The sequence below is a fragment of the Ochotona princeps genome, chromosome 11, assembly GCF_030435755.1.
Source record: "Ochotona princeps isolate mOchPri1 chromosome 11, mOchPri1.hap1, whole genome shotgun sequence".
Taxonomy (NCBI): Eukaryota; Metazoa; Chordata; class Mammalia; order Lagomorpha; family Ochotonidae; genus Ochotona; species Ochotona princeps.
Window position 1 is genome coordinate 54,683,679 of NC_080842.1, and position 23,574 is coordinate 54,707,252.

General features: G+C 34.8%; 1 protein-coding gene across 9 annotated transcripts in view; it reads right to left on the reverse strand.

Annotated features, from left to right (window-relative positions):
* PCDH7 (protocadherin 7) overlaps nt 1-23,574 on the reverse strand; it is a 386,862-nt gene that overhangs the window by 54,892 nt on the left and 308,396 nt on the right. The window contains exon 3 of one of the 9 annotated variants that reach the window (XM_058670233.1): nt 22,434-22,562. The exons of 6 other annotated variants lie outside the window; for them this stretch is intronic. In XM_058670233.1, coding sequence (XP_058526216.1) covers nt 22,492-22,562 — 71 coding nt within the window. In that variant the 3' untranslated portion in view covers nt 22,434-22,491. Of the gene's footprint in view, nt 1-22,433; nt 22,563-23,574 lie in introns of those variants that run through there. 2 more of the 9 variants (XM_058670231.1, XM_058670232.1) reach the window with 2 other exon arrangements.

The window sequence follows — 23,574 nt, forward strand, 5'->3', positions numbered from 1 at the left end:
TTCCATATGCATGTGTGTAGTGTGCTTCTCACCTCATACTAGTTTTGCAGCTGTTGAAATCATGTGGATTTTGACTACAGCAATCCGTTAGTTCAGGGCATTTGCTGCAACATCAGGCAATGTCCAGAAGTAACATGAATTCATTTAGTATTTGTTCTTTTTATGGCTAACAAAGACAATTCCATAAATTTTACAGGATAACAGAAAAAAATCTTACACAAGATTTTTTTTTATTTAAATGAGTTCTTATAAAAATATCTGATTATTCTAACTTTCCCCCTAAATAAGAAATAGGAGACTGGGAAGATGAACCGTGATGACATTCTTGAGATAAACTCATGTAATCTCAGTTATCTTGCCCAAAAATCATATAAGAGAACCTGAAATAATAACGTGGCAATATTGAAAGAGACAGGAGCATGAGTCATTGCAGAAGTGCGGCACTGTGACTTTTGGTAAAATAGTTTAAGGAACATACTGAAAAAAACACTTCTATATCTACCACATTTCCACTTGTAAAATGGAATATAATATTTATCAAAATGAGCACATAACATGTGACTAATCACAAATGGGAAGGGCTATTGAGAAACCGAATGTAATCTCTTCATAAATATATGCTTAATATTTGTTTGATTGAAGTTTCCTTGTTTAGGTATTTAAAAAGGCTTTCAGAATTCTAAATATTAGCAAGTCTGCTATTTAGGAAACATACACAAGTAGAATTGGAAAGCAGATCTCTCAGTAAATATATAGCATGAATAAATATTTAACATATTAAATTCCTATTGAAGTTTTTCTATTTTATTCCAAAATATCACTTACTATGGCTGGCTTATGATATTAAGCATTGCACTACTACTCAGACTTGTGGTAAGGTTAGTTTTCTTCTTACAGTTATCTGTAGTTGAACTTATACAAACATGGTTTGATACAGCTGTTTTAAAGAAAGGTATAAATGCAACAAGGGAATGATTTCATTTATAGAAAATAATCATGTTCCAATTATCAATAGTTATTCATCCACTCACAGTCTCATTGCTCTCAAACAAATAAAAAACTTCTAACAGCACCTTCTAAACTCACTAATAACTCTTATATAGATCTAGTCTTAATCAACCGATTTATGAAGCAAGAGCTAAAAAATTCTATTTCTCAAGTTCATTGCTCAAAAATGCAAACATTTCTGAGATGGTATCAGGAATGAATCTGGGAGCCACAGTCCCTCTCCAGGCCTCTTATATGAGGAAGGAATACTTGAGCTAGCACCAATGCATGATGAGGTTTCCATAGCTGGAAATATTACTGTTTCATAAAACCAGTAAACCATAATCAATTAATGATGACTGAAACAATGAATGAATAACCTAACAGTGCACAACATTTTTTAAAAATTCAGAGAATATGTACAGATTTGTGAAGGAGAAAATAAAATCTGATGACCTCTTAAACAATTCAAACATTTTATCCGTGTTTCTTAACAGAAGAAGACATAAATATTTTAGACTAACTTAGAGTTAGCTAAAGTACTCTGAAACACCTGGTAGCTAAATTAAGCACGTTCAAGGATCCTGCTTTTATGCTGTGACAAATAAGTTTTAGGTGAAAACATAATTGACTATGTAAGGTGGAAGTGACACTGTTACAATTCTTTGTGTTTATTATCAATATTTTGTCCTATGTTATTTTCTATGATAATGTTTATTCTTATGTAAGTTCACTTTTCCTCGATTTGTGTATAATGATATTTTTGATTTCTATGTTCACTCATATTGATTTAACCTAGTAGACTGTTACTTTGCATGGATCCAATCAAATGTGTTGCTCAAGACTTTGGACATCTGTTTCTAAAGCTGCAATTAGCATTCTGACACAGGTCTTACTGCACGTGTGTACTGGAGTTTTTCTCAGGTGTATTAAGGAGAATTAGTGTGCTTTAGGTATAGTACTTTGAACTTTACCATAGTTATTGAGGAGTTGCTCTGTAAATTTGTAATTATAAGAACTTGCACTCCCAATAAACTGTATATGAGAATTTCTATTTCTACACACCCTTACCCCACATTTGATGTTACCTACACTGTTAACCTACCCTGGCATCTGGTGGCTGTCAAATAGTATGTAAATGTAGCTCCAATTAACCCTTCCTTGATCATGCATTAGATATAAGATCTTTTCATGTGTTTGCTGGCCATTTGGATATCTTCTCACATCAACGGCTGTTTTGTCTAGTTTAAAATTTGGTCCAACTCTCACAGTATTGTAAATATCTTTTTGCACTCCATGGATTTCCTCTGCTTCATGTTGCATTGCTGTTTCTAATGTTAATAATGTTAAAGTTACTCAATGACTTCTTTGTAGCTTGTGCCTTTAGTATCTTGTGTTTGAGAAAAATGTCCTCAAAATTACCTAAGGATATTTTCCCATCCATTTTTCTGTAGGTTTTATACATTTATCCTAAATCACTATTTTAATTCACTACTAATTTATTTAATGCATTATATGAGTTTGAGTTCTGTGTTCCCTACCCTCAGTTAAATCTAGAACCATTTACAGATTGGCGTTAATAGATTATTGCTTTCCTTTGATTTCTAATATAGTTTTTCTAAATTTATTACATGAGAATACCTCAAAAAGTTCATAGATGTTTAAAGTAGAGCATGGTCATTCTGGTGCAATGTTTTTAAATCAGGATATATGAGAGTTTTCAAAGAGTTAATAATGTGTATCTTGAAGAAAAGCATTGAAAGCCGCCTTCTTTTGGCGCCTTCGCACATGATCTGTTCTCTGCTTATTGATTTCATTGAAGAACTTTGGTGAAATGAACATGGATTATGCACTGTCTCCACAGAAAGCTGTGAAATAGTCTCTACAATCCCATCAATCCTTTCCACTAACATAAGTTGTGGCGCAATATTAGCAAATAATAGAAATATCAATTTCAACGTTTCATTTGAAAAATCTGCTATTGATTTGCTTAGGCCTCTCTTTGTTTTTGATGTTTGTTCTCTCTGTAATTCCAAATTTCTCATTTATCGCCATTTTACAGGAGGTTTGCATATTTCAATATATCTTTGCATACATATCATTAGATTTGTGCTCATTTGTATACAGATGTATAAGTATTTATAAGCTAGTCTTTTTCCTCAATGCATACTTTTCTCTTTTGCATTTTTTACATTTAAGACCCCAAATAATAAACATAACATTTCTGTTAGTTTTAAAATTCAAACCAATTTTTCAGCATTTCATCATGAAATGTACAATTTCATAAGTATTAAGAAAATGACTTTTATTCTGATAATGTTGAGTTTTCTTGTTAAAATGATCATTCTTTGTTCCCTTCCTTAATCTCTTAATGCAGTGCATTATATTAGTAGATAATCTATGTAACAATGTGGCTTGTGAAATCCACTGTATGATTTATACTTTCACAAAATAATAGCTAAAAAAATAACAATTGTTTTAAAATACTGAAAAGCACAATTTTGATTATTTCCAATGACACATGGAGAGTGTGAAAAAGTAAGCATAAAATTTCCCTTAATTAGCACTTGGTTATTTGAATAAACGATTTTGAAACCTTTGTACCTACAAAGATAGATACACCAATCAAGATGATAAAATGCTAACAGCACTTGTGTATTTCTGTCAGCACCAAGGCTTCTATTAGCATTTGTATTTAGAGAATAATAGAAAAAAATTTTCAATTTAATATTTTCTTTCAGAAGAATTCTGCATGAAATACACATTAAAGAATATTTTATATTGCTAGGTCAAAAGGATAATTGAAATATTAATTGAAGCTCATTTTGATAAAGGTTGCTACTACAAAAGATTAGCATAACTATATCTTGGATGCGTTAATAATTAACATAATTTAATATAACCTTGCAGATAAGTGTGCCAAAGATAGTTGCTCAGACATTATGTCACAACAGACATAACTTGTTTCAAAAGGGATTTAGAATTTCAGATTATATGAGAACATGCAAGATAATTATCTTACTTTTTACGAAACATATGACAAATAATATGTACTTGTTGCCTAAATTTAAGGACATTTTAAATGATAACCAATAATATTCTTAGGCCGAAATCCCATGAAAACAATTAACTCTGTCTTATACCTACATGAACTCCATCACTTTTTTATTTGAAATGATTTGAGGTTTGCTTCTGGAATATATGAAAGTTAAGTTAAGGCATTTTCAGTAAAGTAAGATTGTGAAGTTGCTATAACTGAAGGAAAAGGAATGAAAAAAAAAAGGGAGAGAAGCGAAAGCGTAAGGGAGGGTGTGTAGACAGACTGTTTCAGATTTTAAAACTGTTTAACAATTCACACTCCTGATTGAATTAATGTAGTTACAGACACCACCTTCCCTCCATGAGACATAATAGGGTTCATATCAGAGAGTAGGAAAAGGAGAAAAAGAAGCACGTTAAGCTCCAGAGGTCATTTCCCTTATGACAGGATACAACTAAATATGTGAAATTAAGAAAAAAAAGTGAATGACGGGGAGAAATGAAGGCAATTGACTGTTACCAAGGGGGAACATGAAAAAAACAAAAAACAAAAAACAAAGAAACAAAAAAACAGTATCACCACTTTTATCCACATCGGTCTCTGAAGGGGTGAGGCCCAGACAGTACTTTCTTTGTTTTCTTTTCATTCCATTATTGGTACTACTATTTATATTATTTTCTTTTTCCAGACTCTTTTTCAAAGTCCTTTTTAGTAGAGTCTTAGTAAGTACTCTGAGATGAGAAGGACAGAGTTGATTATACGCTAGAGTAGAAGGACAACAAGAAGGCCACTAACATTTCCTTCTAATTCCTATTAATTTCACTGCTACAAACAACGAGCAACGTATCAGTCAACATGAATCTCACATGCGAGTGGCAAGGTTAGGTCCCTCAAAAAGGTGAGACTTCTATCATCAAACAATGAAGCTTATTTTAGCTTATTTTAGGAAGGATTGAGAGTTCAACATTTTTTCCAGTCATAGCCTTAGCTCATTGCCAGTAGTTATTTTTTTCTTAGTAATGATCTAAAAATATAATAACGCTATATATTCACCCAACTGAACACCCACTGTTCTGGGCCCTCAAAATATCATGAAATGAACAGACAAGCTAATTGCTGTTGCATTTCATAATCCAGTGTTGTAGACACATGATACTGAAATAAACATGTATATTAGAGTGGCAATGTGGTTGAACATGTTGGCATTTGGGGGACAGAGAATGGAGCTAATTTTGAACAGCTCACTGGAGGTTGACAACTGAGTTATGACAGAACCGTCATGTGAATCTTTGACGTCTGAAGACTGGGCTACTGAGGTTACCATGCTTGGGAGTAGGTAAAAGTCACTTTGACCGAAAAAGAGAGGTCCGGAGTGAATGACAGGAGATAAGACCAGCAATTTGCCTTATTCAGATACTTGAAACATCTAATAAGGCAGGATGAAGGATCTGAGGTTCATCGTCTAACACTGGAGAATTGTAAACAAAAACATTTATAAGTATGTTGAAAGGGATAGCAAATGACATACATTTAGCTGAAACACATGTTACATTTTGTTCTACAAAGCTATATACATATTCAGTGACACACTCCTCTATGTAATAGTATATGTGGTTGATTAGGATTTACACATTATATGAGATGTGGCAGAGATCAGAGGTAAAGTCATTATATATAGCATATGTGCTGCTTTTGGGATTAACATATTCTGTGGCCTCATGATCAGTTATCACCTTATCATAAATTCTTTTGTCTATCAAACTGCAATGAGTTCTCACCCATTCTTATCTCCTTGCAATTAGAAGTTTTATATAGCTGAGAAAGCATTGAATCTAACTGGAACAGATGGATCCGTTAATTTTTTTTAAATAGCTGATATCTTAAAACATTCGCTTTCGGTCCAACTTATCTATATAAGCTAGATACTGTTAGTACTGAACAGGTTGACTGTGTTACAACCTTTCATTCTTGTCTTTACATGGTATACATCAATGCCAAAATAATTGTGTTAATGTTCAAAGGTCTTTTCACTTCTCTTCTCAAATACTTTCAAAGGCCATAGTGATATAAAGGAGTCTAATCTCTAAAGCACTGAATCCAAGGCCTCCTGCTCTGATAAATCATGTCCCTCTCTATTCAGGCATATTTACAAATATTTATTTCACTGGCTTTGACTATTCATCTTACAGCCACTCCATCTACTATAATATTTTCATCCCCTTTAGGATCCAGCCCAAATGTCAACTCCTAGATAATCTTTTCTTTATTCTCCAAAACAGATTTAATTGGCACATGCCTTTTAATCCTTGTCACTGTCTAAGAGCTCCAAATAAAAAATTTATCATGCTCATCACATGACCAAGTTATGTTCTGTTCTTTCCAAACTCTGTAATGAAGTCATCACATGGCCAAATGATGTTCTCTTCTTCTTTTCATACTCCATAATGAAGGGTGATTCATTTCTGGAGAGGACAATTTCTATCCACCCTCAATTTTACTTGTGTTATATCTGCTCATTAAGTTTTTATAATTCAACAGACTTAGTGGATGACTGAAGTTGTAAATGAACATATATTGGCTGTCACGCATTCTTGTATTTGACATATTCCCATGACGCAATTTGAACTATGTGATTAAGATTAAACTAAGTCTGTGCAATTGTCTCAGATTTCTGGTCTTTGTGTAGTCACATAGACTGTTCTCTACTCTGGCAGTTGCCTCCTTCCGCCACCAATGCCAACTGTTGAATCTAACACAGTTCCAAAATCTAAAACCGTCACTCTTCCAAGAAGATATTATCAGCTTTGATTTCAAAAGCTTTTCTCAACTCTATTTCTTCACAAGTGATCAGTGCTTCTTTATTTGCAACAATTTCTTTTTTGTATGTCATTTGGAAATTGTAAAAATTGTACTTATTCAAGCATAAGACACCATGGCTCTACCAAGTTATAAGCAATTAAAGAAAGACCATATATGGTTGTCTTTGTGACAATCTTCAAATATGCACTTGTGATTTATAGAGTGATGAAACTAAAATGCTAGCAGAATAACTGATAGTTTTGTTGTTGTTGCATTTTACCAAAACAGATCTCACATATTACTTTAAAAAGATGTGGCAAAATACACAAAATCCCTTCACTGAATTCGGAATCAGTATCAGAAATAATTTTCTTAGAGCTGCATATCAGTTTTTGTTGTTCTAATGGTGTGCTAAATGCAAACCTATGTGTATTTTACATTACTCAATGCTATTTTCCAGGGAAAATTAACTTTGTCTCATGCCCAAACTTAGAAAAACAAAGACAGTAAAATGAGTCAGAACTAACACTAGTTGGGTGCTAGAGGTGATTATTTATATAAGCTAATCTCAAGATAATAACAACTAAATAAAGCTTTCCCACTTTATTCAGAATATACAGAGAAGCAAATATTCTATTATTAGTTCCTCTATTAAGTACAGAATCTGCTGGACACTGAAGAAGTTCTGTCTAAATGCTCTGTTTCTATGCTTTTAAAAGGAACAAAAAGAATAAACCTAAGTGCAATGCAAGAGTTCCTGTCAGGGAGGATGATGGGAATACTTCTAACAACATGAAAGCAACCGCTCTAGAGTTGAACCAAGGTGGGTGGGATAAATGCAATGAATTGAGCTCTCTCTGCAGACTTACCCCATTATTTTATCATTAATAAATTCATATGTCAAACCTCTAAAGCAAAGAGAATGGAACTGAAATTCTTCTGCATTTATAAAACCTTCAGCTCTTTTCTGTGACTCCCAAGTATCATTATGATTGCATACTCTTGTCAAAGATACATTTAACATATTCTATTTCTAAGAGGCTACCCATCCTACAAAAATACACTATATTCCCCACCAATTTTTTGTTCCTAGTAGAAAAAAAGAGATGTTCTTTCTTATAGATTAGTGACTAAACTTGTGTGTGTGTTAACAGACATCTATGCACACAGGAAACATGGCAGAAGGACAAAGATATTGTTACACAAAGCTTTGGGGAGAATAATGGCCTCATTGGTGAATTAATATTGTGTGTGTTCCAGTGTGTTTCACCTCCACTAGGGACTTTCAGAAAGAATCTATTAGAGAGTGTTCTACCTGTGAATGAGCTTTGAATTACCTTTGCTTTTGTCAAAGCCCATTTATCAACTTGACACTCCGAGTCTCTAAAAGCAAATAAGGGCAGGAAAAGGCCCTGAACTCTTGCCTTGGCAGAATTAAGCTTTTTTTTTTACACCAGGAAAATGCTTCTTAGAGACAGCTGAATTGTTTAAAACACAACGCAGCTAAACAATATCATATACAGACATTTGGGTATGTGTGTGCGTGTATATGTGCCTTATAAATTGCATTTGATCTAAATCTGAATGTTCTTACTTTGCAATAATGCATAAAAAGACATTTGTTAGTTTTGTGAATATGTTTAGTTTTAATATGTAATGGTTTTACAGAGTAAACATAAACTTTCCCCTATTTTCTAGAAGGTAACAACCCATAGTACATTCTTCTGACATTTTTATGTATGTTCTTATTATCTTTGTATAGAAACCTTAGAAAAACAAAATAATTTAGTATTTTAGGGAAGTATTTTCTATAGGCCGCATTATTTTATACATATGGTTAGGTGTAAGCAAATCTTTAATATATTGGTCACGTTGTTAAGGCAACATATATATTTAGAGACTGGTTTGCTTGAGCAAATGCCCACATATAAACATTCAACATCTAGACACAAATGTCTATGTTTTATGAGCCAATGTCCTTGAAAACTTATCTATGTAACTTGACTAACTCTCTTTTACTAATGGAGTGGAACATTCTAGAGAGAATTCTATTAAACAAAAAGTCAGTCTTATTATTGGATCTTGCTGGATCAATGATGCTAAAAACATTACCGAGCCAGCTCGAAAAGTATTCACTGTCAGATATCTGTCTAAATAATTATAGTAATTTGGCTTAAATGAAATAATTCAAAAATTCCACTGCAGATTATACATGTACATTGGCCAATTAATATAACTACTACAGGTGAAATGAAAACTATGAGAACAGTAAGAGTGAAAATTAATGGTGTTTAAAAAATGTCTGACATCGTACCAACAATGTCGGGGCACAACTTGGGGAAAATCTGCCATGGGGTGGGAGTTCGGTCGTGGGGGGCAATACAGGTCTCCAGGAAACTATACGATAAAATTCGAAAATATCATTCTCACACATATATGCATATCTCACACTTCTTCTAGCAGTCATTTTGTTTCAATTTATACTTCAGTAAAAAAAAAGGAGATTTTACATTAGGTCTTTGACTACTTTTACATTTTTTACTATAAGTAAATAACTCATTTACAGTTTGAATACAAGAACACTTAGGGTCTCACCTAGTTCAATAATACAAAATAGTTTGCTTTTGAATTTCTTTTGTACAATTTTTCCATGTCTAGAAGAGTCAGAGCTCAGAAATTCCACTTATAGACAGACTGTTGAGAGAACCACTACACAATAGTGGAAAAATGTGAAATTAACTAACTTACACATTTAAAAGGACTAACATGTTTTATAATGCATTCTAGAAGCCTTCTCAAAAGTTACGAGTTATTTTAGGTAGATATTTCAGTTAATATAAATACAACCAGGAGAGAAAGAAAAGAAAAAAAATTATACCAGCTGGACTGGTGACATAATATGAAAAAGTTCCCTGTTGTTCATTTGCAAAAAAGGCTTCCTTAAACTTGCAAGGCAACCTTGGTATCATGATGTCAAGTTGTATAATAGTCCTTTGTTTTAGAGGAAATATTTCACAATATTATTTTTGTTTTACTTCAAATATCACTCCAGATGGCTTTGAGAAGATACTAGATTCCAGATAAAGAATTTGGGTTCTCTTAAGAGGAAGCAGAGACATCAGGCAAAATGGAAATGTGCCTGCTTCTGCCTAGTGAATGGACATGGTCAGGTGTCATAGAATTGTGCCTGTTTCAGCCAAGTGAACGGATTTGGTCAAGTGTCTAAAACATAGTTTGGGCAGGACACAGCAAGCTCTTTCATGGACAGGAGTTTCTGAAAGTGAGAAGGGCCTCTTCCATTGAAATTGGCATATGTCAGCATATAGATTGCAATGAAATTCCTGTTTTCAAAACCTTTGCTGCCCCTCAAAATAAAAACACAGAGGAGGAAAACAATAGAATGGTTTAAAATATTTGTGTATTGTCCATCACTTTAGCTTTGAGCAAATATAACACATATTAAAATATAAATACACACATAGACCTTGTTAGACTGTTACATGGACTTACAAAGCAGTATTCTTTTCCATTATCTCAGCATTTCTAGGACTAAGTCAAGAAAGTATCTGGAACCATATTTGAAAATAAATGTTGTTCTCTGAATTATAGGCATTTAGTCTGTTCTGGAAATAGTCGCTTGGCCAGTATAATTATGGTTTCTGTGAGTCACAGAAGCTTCTCTAGGCACTGCTCAGCCTATTTATACTCTAGCCATGGAACAAATATTTGGAGGCTAAGTAACAAAGAACAATGTCAGGTGGAGTTCAGTGGAACAACCTCTTCTTACATCTCAGACCCAACTTAAGGATCACAGCAGACGGGTTACGGAGACCTCCCGTTTCCCGTGGTTGGGAGGGACATGCAGGTGGGTCACAGCTTTGTTTGAGGTGTGACCCTGCTGGGTTATTACAGAGAATTGGATCCTTCTGAAAAATTTGGCCATTGCAATTTACTTTAAAGTAGAATTGGGCACTTCACATGAGAAGTGCCAGAGATTGAATTCTTTGTGCTAAAGTGTGGTTTGCACAAGGTTGTATATGTTGGAACCTATAAGCCAAACAGTTTCCATACACTCTGTCTGTCTTCAGTGGACCAGTCAATCAATTTTGTGGAGCTACAGTGTGCTAGTTGAAGGTCCTATTTTTTTTCGCTTTTTGTCTCTCTTTTATTATCAACGACTTAATTTTCTTTCAGCAGTATTAGCCTCACAACAAAGGAGAAGCTACAAAGACATCTTTACACACCTGATGCCCCAACAAATATATTACCTTCCCTATCATCTAGCTTCCATTGAGTTAATAGAATGTAGGTAAAAAATAAAGAAAAAAATGATACAAATTTTCCCTTTAAAAGGACTCATTGTTTGCTAAAAGGATCATTCAATTAAAAGACAAGATTACAAATAACATTTCATGTTTTATTTCCATGGTCTCTCTAAAACTAAGTATATGCATTCTGTGTAACATTTTGAGCTATGGATGAAATGAAGCATATCCATATTTATTAAAAATGTCATTATGTAAGACGATTCTGCCATTAAAGAACAGACAAGTAAGAAAATAACTTTCAGGTCTGGCATGATGGCCTAGTGGTTAAGTCCTTGGCTTGAACATTCCGGGATCCCATTTGGGTGCCGGTTCCAACCCCAGTTCCATTTCCCATCCAGCTCCCTGCTTGTGGCCTGGGAAAGCTGTCGAGGATGGTCCAGAGCATTGGAACCCGGCACCCGCCTGTGGGAGACCCAGAAGAAGATCTGGGCTCCTGACTTCGGATTGGTGCAGCACCGACCATTTCGTTCACTTGGGGAATGAATCATCAGACTGAAGATCTCTCTCTCTCTCCTCCTCTCTGTATATCTGACTTTGCAATACAAATAAATAATCTTTTTTTTCCAAAAAAAAAAGAAAAGAACTTTTGCCATGAGTGTGATCTCTCAAACTAAAGCATCTTCATCCAAAAATGGGAGCTTGGCTTGTTCCTGTTCTAGCTTCACTGTATGCAGTTCATCTCCAGCAACACTGTTTCTTTTGCAACTGACAATTTTATACTATTTCTAAGAGCAAAGGTATCAAATTAGCCAAAGATGTTAGGAGGCATAAACTTGTTTCTTCTCTGGAATTTTTTAAATAAAGGATGTTATAAACTGCTAAACAAATGGACTGCACTGTTGGTATAAGGGGAGTGTAGCACACATCACCTGATGTTTCATGAGTTTTTATTTCATCCTCTTTCCTTGATTGCATTTCATTCTGAGAACTCAATCGTATTTCTCTCTCCTCTGTTCCTATGGTGAATATTTTCTGATATCAAGCTAAATTTTATAATCCTTACAGCAGGCCCAGGAAACACAATTAATACTACTTCATTTTCCAGAGAACACTTTTGAGCCCTGATGATTAACAATTTTAGGGCAGACATTGTGGAACAGCAGATTTGTGTCACACACCAGAGTCCTGCCTGTAGTACCAGCTGCTCTGCTTCAGATCCAACTGACTGTTAGGGCATTTTGGGAGGCAGCATTAGGCAGCTGAAGTGCTTGAGTGCTTTCCTCCAACACGGGAGACCAAAATGGAATTCACGATCCTGGTTTAAGCCTGGCCCAAACCTAGTTATGGCAGATGTTTGTGGAGGGAACTAGTGGATGGAGAAAAGGTATGTGTCCCCCTCTATCTCTGCCTCTATTTCTATCCCTCTGACTCTTTTGCAAGTAGATTATTAATATAATCTGGCATTTTATATATTTCTACACATACATACACCCACACATATAAACTTCAGTATAAGTTTAATATCTTGCCTTATGTGACAGAGACATAGCACATTCAAGACTAAAATATTGGTCTTTCTAATTTTAATGAGGCATATTGTGTTTCAGTAATAGCATTTTTCTGATTAGAATTTGAGATTCATATCTGTTTTGAACTGATTTAGATCTTAATAATCATTGCAATTCTACTGTGAGTCACTCTGGAGTTTGTAAACACATATTCTTGAGTACTGACCTTAAATTCAGACTCCTCTGTATTAGGGTGCATCTGAGTCATTTGTATTTTCTCATGTTTCACAGCACAATAGAACACACAATGGAATGGAAAAACATGGATTTTCAAGTGTCTTAAAGATGAGACACTTGAAACTCGCCTTGGTGACTAGGTAAGAAACAGCCTAGGGAACTCACTGTACACTTCAGTCCTCGTTATCTCCCATCCTGTCTAGCAACTTGTCCTTGTGCACACCAACAGCCTGTGGGCACTTTGTAATTGTTATTTATCCTGTATTGTGAATAAAATGGATGGATTTATTGGAATGTTTCATGTTTGGTCTACTTGAAAGGAAACAGAAGAAGCAACTGTGCACTTATGATATAACATTTAGTATCACAGATGGTGCCGTCCATATGGGAAAGCATATTTGAGAGTATTAAGTATTATATCAATGGCTTGGCCACTACATGTTACAGTCTACTTAAAATCAAATATCCTGAAAATACACCAAAAGAGCAATACTGCAGGTGTAAATGTACAGAGAATGTTATAACTGTCCCTTAGGACATTGAGAACGTGGCTTTGACAAGTCAGAGCGGTTAATAGTGACGACTTGACCGGTTTCTTACTTGAATCCTCTCTTTGTCTATAATACATTTTGTTAAATATGAAGAGAAAAATGAAAAGGCTGTGGATTTTTTTAATGCTTCTTAGTGTCTGGGCACAAAAAAATCTGGATATATATCTATATTTTGAAAAGGGTAATGTATGCCTGAACTTATACTTGCCTCATAAATCATTAAAATTGCATTATGAGACTCATATTAGACAATATCCAAGAATGATTAGCACTAAGCCCTTCATCTACTCTAAAAGTAACAGAAACTTGCCTTCTAATCATTAACAAGTATTGTTTCTGAAATTAGAGAGTGAAACTTAAAAATCAAACCAGCCCTTGCACAGCCAGTGCGTCACAGCACCAAGTGGAGACTTAGATGGATGAGACATCCATCAAGCACTGCTGAATAAAATAGGCTGCTGATGTGAAAGAGCTGCCTCCGATGCCAACATCCTATACGAGCACCAGAAAAAGTCCCATGTGCTTCACTTCTATTCCAGCTCATTGCTAACACACCTGGGAAAAGAAAAAAGAAAAAAGAAAAAAGATGGCCCAGTACTTGGGTGTCTATACCCAAGTGGGAGACCTGGATGAAGCTCCTGCTTTCAGGCCGACCCAGTCTTTCCACTTGTGGCCACTTGGGCAGTGAAACAGACAAATTTATCTCTCTCTTTCTCCTCCCCTGTAACTCTGCCTGTCAAATAAATTAATAAATGAGCATAACCTCAAGATTTGTTTATTTTTATTTGAAAAACAGATTTACAGAGTGGGATAGAAACAGAAAGAGAGAGAGAAAGGGAAAAGGAAAGAGAGAGAGAGAGAAACCCAGAGAGTGCTGTCTCATTCATTGGTGTCAATGACTCTGTGGGTAGGGGAGATCAAAGCCAGGAGACAAAAATTTGCTCTAATACTCCATGTGCATGCAAGAGGATGATTGTTTGGATGTTTCTCCATTGTTATCCTAGGTCATAATCAGGGAGCTGGATTGGAAGTGGGGCAACAAGGATTCCAACAAGTGCCCAAATGGTATGCCAGCATCATAGGCCCCTGGTTTGTCCACAATAAAATACTAGCTCTATGCTTTTAATAATCATTTGTTAAATGTCTATTCTGGGCATGATTTTGTCTCTTAATGCCATTTACTTATTGAAATTATAACCAACAGACTGAATGCTACATCTCTTTTTTCGTTCCTGACTACATGCTCTATAATTGGAGAAGCATTCATTTTACCTTGAATGTGATCTCTTAGCAACAGGTAAGTGAGGGAAAAGAAAGTTGAAAATTGCAACCCTGACTCAAACCTGCAAAGTGAAGACAATTTTCAGTAAAGTCCATTTAATTTAAAATCTCTTTGCTGCCTCTCAGACAGCCTTAACACGAAGCATTACAATTAAAGTGCTGTTCATTCCACCTCACCAAAGAATTGCTCTCCGGGATGTTACGATGACTCAGAGCTGAGTACACTGGACTGAAGCTGACACACAGATATTATATTTATTTTTAATATTCAGGTGATGGGATGAGAACAAGTCAAATTTCTGGTGTTGTTACTTTGCCAGAGAAATATAGTAGCACACCAGGTTTACACAGCATCTCTCCAAGGGAGGTCTTCAATGCTTACAAAAGCATCACTAGGGAGATAAAATACATTCCTACATAATGGGCAAATAAAAGACTAAACTGAAATTTTAAAATTGCCATATTGAAAATCAAAATAAGTGAACATGAGAACTGTAATCAAAATTAATAACAGTATAAGTTGTTAACAGTATGCTAGGTGAAAGAAGGTACAAAATTGAATGCAAAGTAATATTCTAATTTGGGGAGTGCTTAGGATGTCTGTGCGTGTAAGCTGTCCATGACGATTGAGTTGCTACACACACACACACACACCCCACATGTGTGTATACAGCTACCATGAAATTTAACTATAAGTACCTCAGAATGTAACATTATTTTGAAAAGGGTTCTTGGCAGGTGTAATTAGCTAAATGAAGATGAAGGTGGACCATTACTCTAATAGCACTGGTTAAAGATAATAATATTATATAAGAAGACAGGAGTGGCAACGTAAGTTTATGTGTTACCTGCTACAACAGCATTCCTTCTGAGGGCTGGTTCAAGTTCCAGCTACTCTAGTTCTGATCAAGCTCTTGGCTAATGCGCTTGGGAAAACAGAGGTAGATGGCCAACATTTCAGGTCCAGGACATGCATGTGGCAGATGCTTGTGCACGGCCGGGCTCTTTGCTGTGTTGTGGTCTAGCTCCACGGCATAGAAGTGGAGAGAAGATCAGTGATTAATTCTCACCCCTATTCTCTAGAACTCTCCTAAAAACATGAAATGAAACTTCGAAAAAAGAAAAATGTCCACAGAAGCAAGAAAACACTAGGAGGCCAAACCGCCTGGGCGGAAGCCATTTGACAGCAGAGATGGAGGGACATGGTTTCAATGAAGGGACGGATGACTGCCAGCTGTGACTGTAGGAAGAGCAAGGAAGTATCAGAGACTTTGTAGGGAGCCCTGCTGATACCTTAATTTTGTGTTTCTAGCTAACAGAATAAAACTATGCTGTTTTAAGACACGTATTTTGTGATACCTTCTTTTTTTGTTTTTCTTTTTTAAAAGATATTTATTTTTATTGGAAAGGCGGATATACAGAGAGCAGGAGAGATAGAGAGGAAGATCTTCTGTCCGATGGTTCACTCCCCAAGTGAGTGCAACGGCTGGAGCTGAGCCAATCCTAAAGCAGGAGCCAGAAGCTCTTCCGGGTCTCCCACGGGGGTCCAGGGTCCCAAGGTTTGGGCCATCCTTGACTGCTTTCCCAGGCCACAAGCAGGGAACTGAATGGGAAGTGGAGCTGCCGGGATTAGAATCAGTGCCCATATGGGATCCCGGGGCGTTCAAGGCAAGAACTTTAGCTGCTATCGTGCTGGGCCCTGTTTATTTTTCTAAACAGAAGTTTGTTTTTTTTTTTTTTTAATTGTTACTGATATTTTCCAGCATATGGCTTTGTAGGTATAGGGATTCACTTCACCTCTCTGTCTTCCCACGTCATTCTCCCCTCCATCATTTCCCCTTATATTATAGCAATAGTTTGGTCCTTCAGCAATAGTTACAAGTCCAACACTCTTCTATTACACGTGAATATCATATGTGTGCGTGTGATAGTTGAATACAATACATACATTCTGCCAAAATGCAGATATTCTATCTACAGTATTGGGTCTATAGACTGAGAAACTAGGCCAACATGTCACCAAAGAAATTCAACAGTTTGCTTTAATGTTTGCAAGAGCATGAAGCTTTTATTTTGCTTCAGCCTTTGAGGTTACACTTTACACTCATCAAAACTGCACATGAAAAAATCAGGCATCACGGGACATAGACACAAAAACACAAAATTGTGTTTTGTATGGCCCTGTGTCATTTTTAACAAAAAAAAGACCCTGAAAAGAATAAGGAAAGGGAGTATGAGCAGAAGATCATGAATGTAGAAGGAAATTGTTTTTATTGATTTTTGGTGTCAGCACAGTTCAGAACACAAGAACTAAGTTTATGAAATCAGTTGTTGCCTTGGCACTCAGAGGCAGGCACCTCTAGAATTCACAAGGTATTTGACTCTCATATCCTTCTCATAATGAATTTTTGAGATTCAGACCTCTTTCTGATGTCCAAATGATAGTAACTAGGACAGAATAAAGGAAATTAGATATCTAAATGAATAAAAAGCTTTTATTTTTAGGAACAACCCTCACCAAGATCACAGAATCTTTCCTATTTTTTTCTGTATTATGTGATATCGACACAATGTCAGTGCAACTAACAGTTTGACTTGGAAATACAAGTTAGAAAGCAATATCCTTTTTGCATTCAGATTTATCCGATTATTCTAGGATGTTTAACAAGCTTTTTAAAAATGGAATTATGCCTTTATAAAAGATGGTTATCACATTTGCAATAGCCTTTTGTTTTATGATAAGTTAATTTCACAAACGCTAAAATTTAGATGCTAGTATAATATGACATCTAAATGTAACATACAGCCATAAGAATCTGAAGTGATTTTCAGACCATTTCTCTGGATGTTAAACAACTGCAAGACACAATGTTACTCTCCCTTGTGTATGTTTCTATTTCCATTTGTCTCCTGACACATTATTAAATGTAATCATAAAGTAGAGTGTTTCCTGGAGCAGAAGAGAAGCAGAGGAAAATTACATTACTCGGAATACCCTAAATTTAATAAACAAAGTCTCTCTGTATATGCACAACCAATTTAACCATGTTGACTCAACTGGTCAATCAATTCTGATTTACAGAAAGGTCAGCTCAGTCAAACCAGCAATCAATTGAAAGAAAATCAGTAAAACCTTTGCTTTCAGACTGCGTCTTTGAATGCTACAGGTGATTCAAACTTTTTTTCAAAACTGAGGAAAACATAACTTCTAATTCTGTATATACATAGAATTATATGTATAATATATAAGGAAAATAAATAAGACTTTGTAGTTCATTATAGTTATGGTCTCAGGGACAAAATAAAAGCAGAATTTACTAGAACAGAATTCGTGCCTAAACAAATTAAAATTATAATATTTGGGTTTTGCAGCCATGTATCTCCACCCAAACACCATTTACAGTGTAATATTTAAAGCCAAACAGGAAAGGAAAAACTTCATGGGCCCTCTAATGGTAGGAGAGAGAAGCTTAACTCATCAACTATCACAAGTAAGTTCTTGTAAAACCGAATCAAAACCAGCATTCAATGCAGGAGGCAAACAATACAGTATACTAACGTGGGAAAATGTCTGAATCTGTATTTAAAGACTTCTTAGAAACTACACTTGTTCTGGAATTTTGTATTCTATAGAAACCTATGTAACAGCTGGTGGAAGTCAGTAGTTAAATATGACCACACTCTATCGAGGAAAATGCTGAACTGGCCTATGACATTATTAAATCATACATTCTAGAGAGATCTAAACTGAAACGAAGGGTTCCTTTTTGTTCTTGGCATAATTAATCACTGAAGTCTTGTTTTCTTGGCAACTAGTGAAAAGTTTCCCTACATGTGCAGTGATATTCCACGCAGCATTTGACTGCACATCATACACATAATATAGAACATGTTTTGAATGGTAGCACTCAATAAAGGATAGCTGAGATTATTATTGTTGTATTATGTAAGTTAACCCAATGAATCATTTCATCAACATGTCTGAAGGATTTTTGTCATCCAAGAATAAGAAAATAAAAAGCTCATTGATTTTAAGAACCTGCAAGCAGATTAAAAGAAGAAATTTAAACTAACTCCCAAATACACTAAAATTAAATAATTTTAGACTTTTGAAATGGTAAGAAATGGTTCCTCTGGGGGAATGTTTAGAACCCAAGGAATATGAACAGTATTTAAAGAAAAAAAAAGAAATTCAAGTTATCTAAGTTGAATGCAAACACAGTGAAATGAGCTTCAGTGGATATACCATAACAAACCATGAAATTGTCCCCTCTAGAGACTTTAATTGAGTGTCTGGCCATCAAGGGCCATCCAAACAATATGACAATACACAAGGTAAGAGCAGTTAATAGCCTAATTTGGTATGGGACCTTTTTGAAAATTATAAGTATGGGATTCTTTGGAAATTAATGCTAGATAAAGCATAATTAAGTGACCTCAAATGAATTAACTCTTGGTGAGTTCTTGGTTATTTAAATGAGAACAAAAGTAATTTATTATCTTTGCAAAAAATCTAGTCTCAACATCAAAATTGAAGACAATGTGTACATAAAGAAGTCCATGAGTATAAAGTACAGGTAAGCAAAGGGAAAACAAGCTGATAAACAGATGCAGTTACGTATTTCATATTCTTTTACCCAATTTGTATTAAAAAAGGTTTAAAGACACAAGCAAAAATCAACCTATTCTGTATCTTTTTAGTTGTTACTATTACTCAACAATCATGTAATTCTGAAAGTTATTCTATTATTTAGCTTCTAAAAGGAGATTACTGTAAATGATCCTGAAGGTTACTTTCAACCTTACAACTTATATGTTAGGAAACTGATAATGTATAGAAATTTAAGCTTCCAGGGTGTGTCTATGATATTTATATAACTCCATTCAGACAGTATGCAATTTGTAAGAAAATGTTATAAAGCTATTGTAGCTTTTTCATGCTATTAAAGCATTTTTGTAAATTTAGAAACAGTGTAACTATTCTACAATAAACCTGTCAATATTTATTGCAGAATTCTGTGAAAATGAAAATGTACAGCTAGATAACTTCAGGGGGAAGGTTATGTCCTTTTGGGAAATGTTTAGAACTGTTTCACTTGTGTCACTTCTGCAGTACATAAAAAATAACATGGGAATGAAATGAGCATGATCATTAGGAAAAGTAATTATTTATATAAATTACGATGACGATTATGAATAAACATGATTTAAGTAATCTCAACAGAAAGACTGTCATGTTTTCAATAAGTGCCAAACAGATCTAAGTCATTAGTCTTGAAATGATTTTAAGACAGTCATTGTAGAGTATTAGGAATGTTATCAAGAAGAAAAAGCATTTGACTTATGTTATTCTAAGGACATGATGTTTAAGTGGTTGTGAAAGTCATGCTGTCATCAAGTATTCATGGACTACTTGTTTTCAAAAATAATTTTTCATAATTGGCTATTAACATTGATATATATGTCTATATGTACATATATATATATATATACACATTTATTCAAATGTAAAGATAGCCAGAAATCAGAAGCTTATCTTAAGGAATAATAATATGAAGTAAAAGAAAAATACCATGGTTTTAAGAGTAAATTTTCATAGAGAAATTTGAAGTGTTTTCTAGGCATCAGATATCTCTGTTCAAGGAAAAAATGTTGCTTCGGTTTCCATTGAGTCCTGCACTGACTGGGCTGCATGTCACTTCCACGGTGACAATGAACAATAGCTCGCAGGGCTGCAGTCAGTTCCATGTGGCAGTGAGTGTCAGCTCGTCAACGGCTCACAGTTCTGTGACTCACTGCTTCTGTTGATTCTTCCACTTGGCTCTGCCCACCCTATTATTCCCCTTTCGAATGACTGTACCTCGAATTCCCTACTCCAAGACTTCATCATTATCTGCAGCACATTTGTCTATATGAGATCATTCATTAGGTTTCCCACTCGATTGCCAACACAGTTGGTGTGAAAGGCTGCCAGGCAATTAACTTCTTTCACTCAATAATTTCCAAAAATATTACCTCGATTGTATGTCATTCTTTTACCTCCTTAATTAAATCGTTGTCAATTTTTATTTATTGTTCTCAGTAAGATAATTAAAATAAAATCAATAAAAATGAAGAAAATAATCTTTCAACCAAATGTATTGCATATATATATATATATATGTGTGTGTGTATATATATATATATATATATATATATATATATATATATATATTGAGTAAGGCTCCTGTAAGGATATCTTATCAAGGCACAATTCTGATGGTATTCAATGCACTCAGGAGGTACCAAACAAAACTTAGCTAAAGGGATGATTGGATGAAGAAATAACTTTGGTAGTGATATATACAAACAGATTTGCAAATGGCTTTTAGGTTCGGAATTTTTAGACTAATCAAGGATTCTAGACTCTACATTATACACATGCAGACACACACTTTGCTTGCTCCGCAAAGGGTGTACAAATACTTGATTTTATTGTCGATTTTCATGATGCTTGATTAAATTCAAGTGACAAGATCAGATTCCTGGAGTGGTAACAGGCCTGTGACCTTGATTCTCTGATGATATTATTACAGTATACTGAGCTCAATTAGATTAAAAACTTACTTTCTTCCCTGATCATCAGTATACAAACTTAAGCAACAGCAACATTTATGCAAGGGAAGTGATGCACTCAACACTTAAAACTCCAGTTTATTTTCTTCAAATCATTGGTTGACTGCGGTAGTACTTATTATACTTAGTGATTGCATCTCATGAAGTGACCTCATTTTCTCATTTTCCTTGATGATTTTATCCAGAAGAAAATTGGGAAAGAAGAAATTGTGAAAAACTAACATGACTAAGGTTTTGAACAGATGAATCAAAAAATACGTCTTTGAAAGATGGCCAGAAATATAAGAAAAACACATTCTGTGGTTCCAAATACTTTAAATAAAACACATTGGCTTGTGTTTTCATAAATGAATGGGCTTAATCCAGATTGAGTTCATTTAATATTACATTTTATCTAAAAATAAAAATGTACTCCAAAATATTCAATGGCAATCTAAAACTTTTTCTTAAATATTTAGCCATTAATCAAATATCCAAAATAATAAACTTCACTTTTGTGGCATCGGGATATGCATGAAACACCCTTTCCTTTCTGCCAGCAAATTCAACACAATGTTCCTCCCAGTAGCTTTTAATCACTTGGGGAACCATACTTTGTTTGATTCATTTCAAGGTCTTCTATTTAGTGACAAATGACTATGGAGCCAGGAGGTACTCAGGTGGGTTATCCCACACCCAGGGGGAGGAAAAGGACAGAACAAGTGGCCATCTACCTTCTGAGCATGTCCTGGTTGGCTTTGATAACCACGGGCCTTGCCATGCATATCTACAGCTTTGCTATAGCTTTTCATTCTCGGACATGTGGCACTATTTCATCTCTGTTTTTAGGTTTACTGTTGTCTCTCTTTAACGATCTCTGGCATCTGAATCTGCCAACTTAGGGAAATAGATCTGACTCTGAGGGCTTGGGATTTTACTCAACTACTGTCGTAGTTGCAGAAGCCCTAGCAGATTTTGTTCCTGAAACAGATTCTGCTTGTGGCAGCTAAGTTACACAACCAATTCAGATGCCCATCAACAGATGTCTGCATAAATAAAAGGTGGTGTATATACACAATGGAATGGTACAGAGCCATAAAAAAACACAGATGGGAACCATTTTGCTGAGTAAAATAAGACAGACACAAAGCGAAAATATCAACTTTATTCACACTTGTGGAGTAAAATTGATGTTTTTGGATGTAATAAGTTTTTATACTCCTTTTCTATACGTTTGAGTCACAATGATCCTCCTCCTCTTTACTTGTTGAATACTTTAAGTAGTGGATGATTATGTCTGTGATTACACAGTAAATTAAAATGTAATTACAAAATTTAAAATAAGGAAAAGGAAAAAAAGGAGAAGGGGAAAGACCAGGAGGAAGGAAGGAACATTTCATTTTTAGAATTGTATCTATCAACTACATGAAATCTGCTTTCTTCATATTAATAAAAACAATGAGACTGCAGTTATCTGATTAAATGTACCTGTCGTGATTTTTATTATCTTCTCAGTTTAATTCTGGGATGCATTAAGTCTTAAAGGAAGCATAGTACTATCTACAACTGCCTTAGTTCTAGAGGTGGAGAATTATATCGCAACCCTTGGGATAATTTATATAGAATTTCCTGTTTGACAGAAGTGAAGAAAGCTTGACCACTGAAGCACTTAAAAGAGGTTATACAACCTGCATATTACAAGACTCAAGTCAAAGGTCTAGTATGTCCCCAGCTATTTACTCAGGTGAATAAAATTAATTATCATTCAGTCTTTATAGTACACAATCATTATTTCAAAAAACCTACTAACATCAAAAGATTTTATAAACCCAAAATGTGAATTAACTTACCGCTACCTAAATTTTTAAAAAGTGTTTAAAATTTTAAAATATATTATAGCGATGCAAATACATAAATTTTGCTGATATTCCACTTTGGCTCAAAATAGAAAAATACAAATGGTCTATAAATCTGGAAGTATACACTCTTGAAATAAATCTAGCCTTTTTTTAGGGGATGGAGATGTGAATCACACGAAAGAAGAAAAAATCAACTCAGGAAGAAAAGGTATTTAAAAGGTAAAATTAGTGAGTTTCAATGGCAAATCTGTATTTATTACCTTGAAACACACCATCACTCAGAAACTGCTAAAACAACCAACGACAAACAACATAATGGTAATACCATAAATCCGAGAATGTGAAGATAAGATAGAAAATGACATTAAATGGGATAGAACTTAAATTATAATAGGCTGATAGAATGGTTTGATGTATACTCCCAGAGTTTACACAAAAATCACTTTAAAC